The sequence below is a fragment of the Colletotrichum tamarilloi genome (assembly GCF_030869305.1).
Source record: "Colletotrichum tamarilloi strain Tom-12 chromosome Unknown Scaffold_581.1, whole genome shotgun sequence".
Taxonomy (NCBI): domain Eukaryota; kingdom Fungi; phylum Ascomycota; class Sordariomycetes; order Glomerellales; family Glomerellaceae; genus Colletotrichum; species Colletotrichum tamarilloi.
The window spans coordinates 1-1,076 of record NW_026849963.1 but is presented as its reverse complement, the minus strand read 5'-3'; the positions used below and the strand labels follow the sequence as shown (position 1 = coordinate 1,076).

The following is a 1,076-nucleotide window of genomic DNA, read 5'->3' as shown; positions in this document are numbered from 1 at the left end:
GGTATCAGACAAGTAATCCAGGCACTTGACCAAAACCTGAAGCTTATGGATGTATGCGAGCTGTTGCAAGTGGCTCAGCAGCCTGATCTGGGCAAGTGTTTGCGACCTATCTAGCAAACTATTGTTGATGACATGAACAACGAACATGAAGCTGCGGGACTTTGCGCCTCGCACAGCCCAAGGCCGTAGAAGGCGACACGCTTCGTTGTGCTCATTGTATGAGTATCGAGGCGGACGAGTTACGGTGAGCGGAAAGTGCATGGACAGGGTCTGGTCTACGTCTGTTTGTGAGCCATTGAGAGGTCTCGATGGATTACAGCCCATTGTTACGGCGAGACGAATGCGAGAGTTCGTACGTCGGTCTGATGGCAGACAGGTATTGACGCGATGTCTTTTCATACTTGTACCGCTTTGCCTTTTCATACTTGTACCGCTTTGCGCAAGATCCAGAAGCGGTGACATGAACCCGGTACGTAGCTGCCCAATTCAGCTTCTTAGGCCGTTGACTTTGCTGCTCGATGTTCACGCCGTGCATAGGGTCGAATGAACCCAAACCATCCCCGCGGCACACAGAGCCACATTTTGCAGTGGTGTTTCTCACTTCGCTGAACCCACACCAGCTGCATCATGGAGGGGTCGATTTGGGCAAAGACACCCAGAACTGCCCGTGATCGCATCTGCCACGACACCATGACCTATGTCTATTCCACAAGACATGTCATGGGCTCCATGAAGTATGTATACTGTACAGCGTACAGCCCTTTTCAAGAATCGTTTAAGGTCTCCTCCCCAGACCACCCTATCCGTAGACTTCCCAGTATATACCAGAGACGGAGTAACAACCACTGACCTACCGTCCTTGCTCTTGTTATCCATCAGCCAAAGCTACCCACCAAGGGCTCACGCAGCCAGCGCAATCAGCTTGCCTCCGCCATGGGTGTTGCCGCCTTCACGACCATCTTTATGTGGGGGCCGTTCCTGTACGCTGCCACGCTCATCCTTCACCAGTATCTACGACTACGACACATCCCCGGCCCCCCCTCTGCCGGATTCTCCCCTTGGTGGCTTTTACGTGC

General features: G+C 53.0%; 2 protein-coding genes across 2 annotated transcripts; both read right to left on the bottom strand.

Moving 5' to 3' along the window:
- Positions 1 to 324, bottom strand: CTAM01_17381 (uncharacterized protein; the record flags this gene model as incomplete). The annotated part of the gene is made up of 1 exon (XM_060533365.1): positions 1 to 324. A coding segment is annotated over one exon (324 nt), but the record flags the coding sequence as incomplete, so codon positions are not given.
- Positions 325 to 597: 273 nt separating this feature from the next.
- CTAM01_17380 (uncharacterized protein) lies at positions 598 to 959 on the bottom strand (the record flags this gene model as incomplete). Its single annotated transcript, XM_060533364.1, has 2 exons — positions 598 to 864; positions 927 to 959. 2 exons carry the CDS (start codon positions 957 to 959, stop codon positions 598 to 600), a joined length of 300 nt encoding a protein of 99 aa, XP_060372057.1.
- Positions 960 to 1,076: the final 117 nt, after the last annotated feature.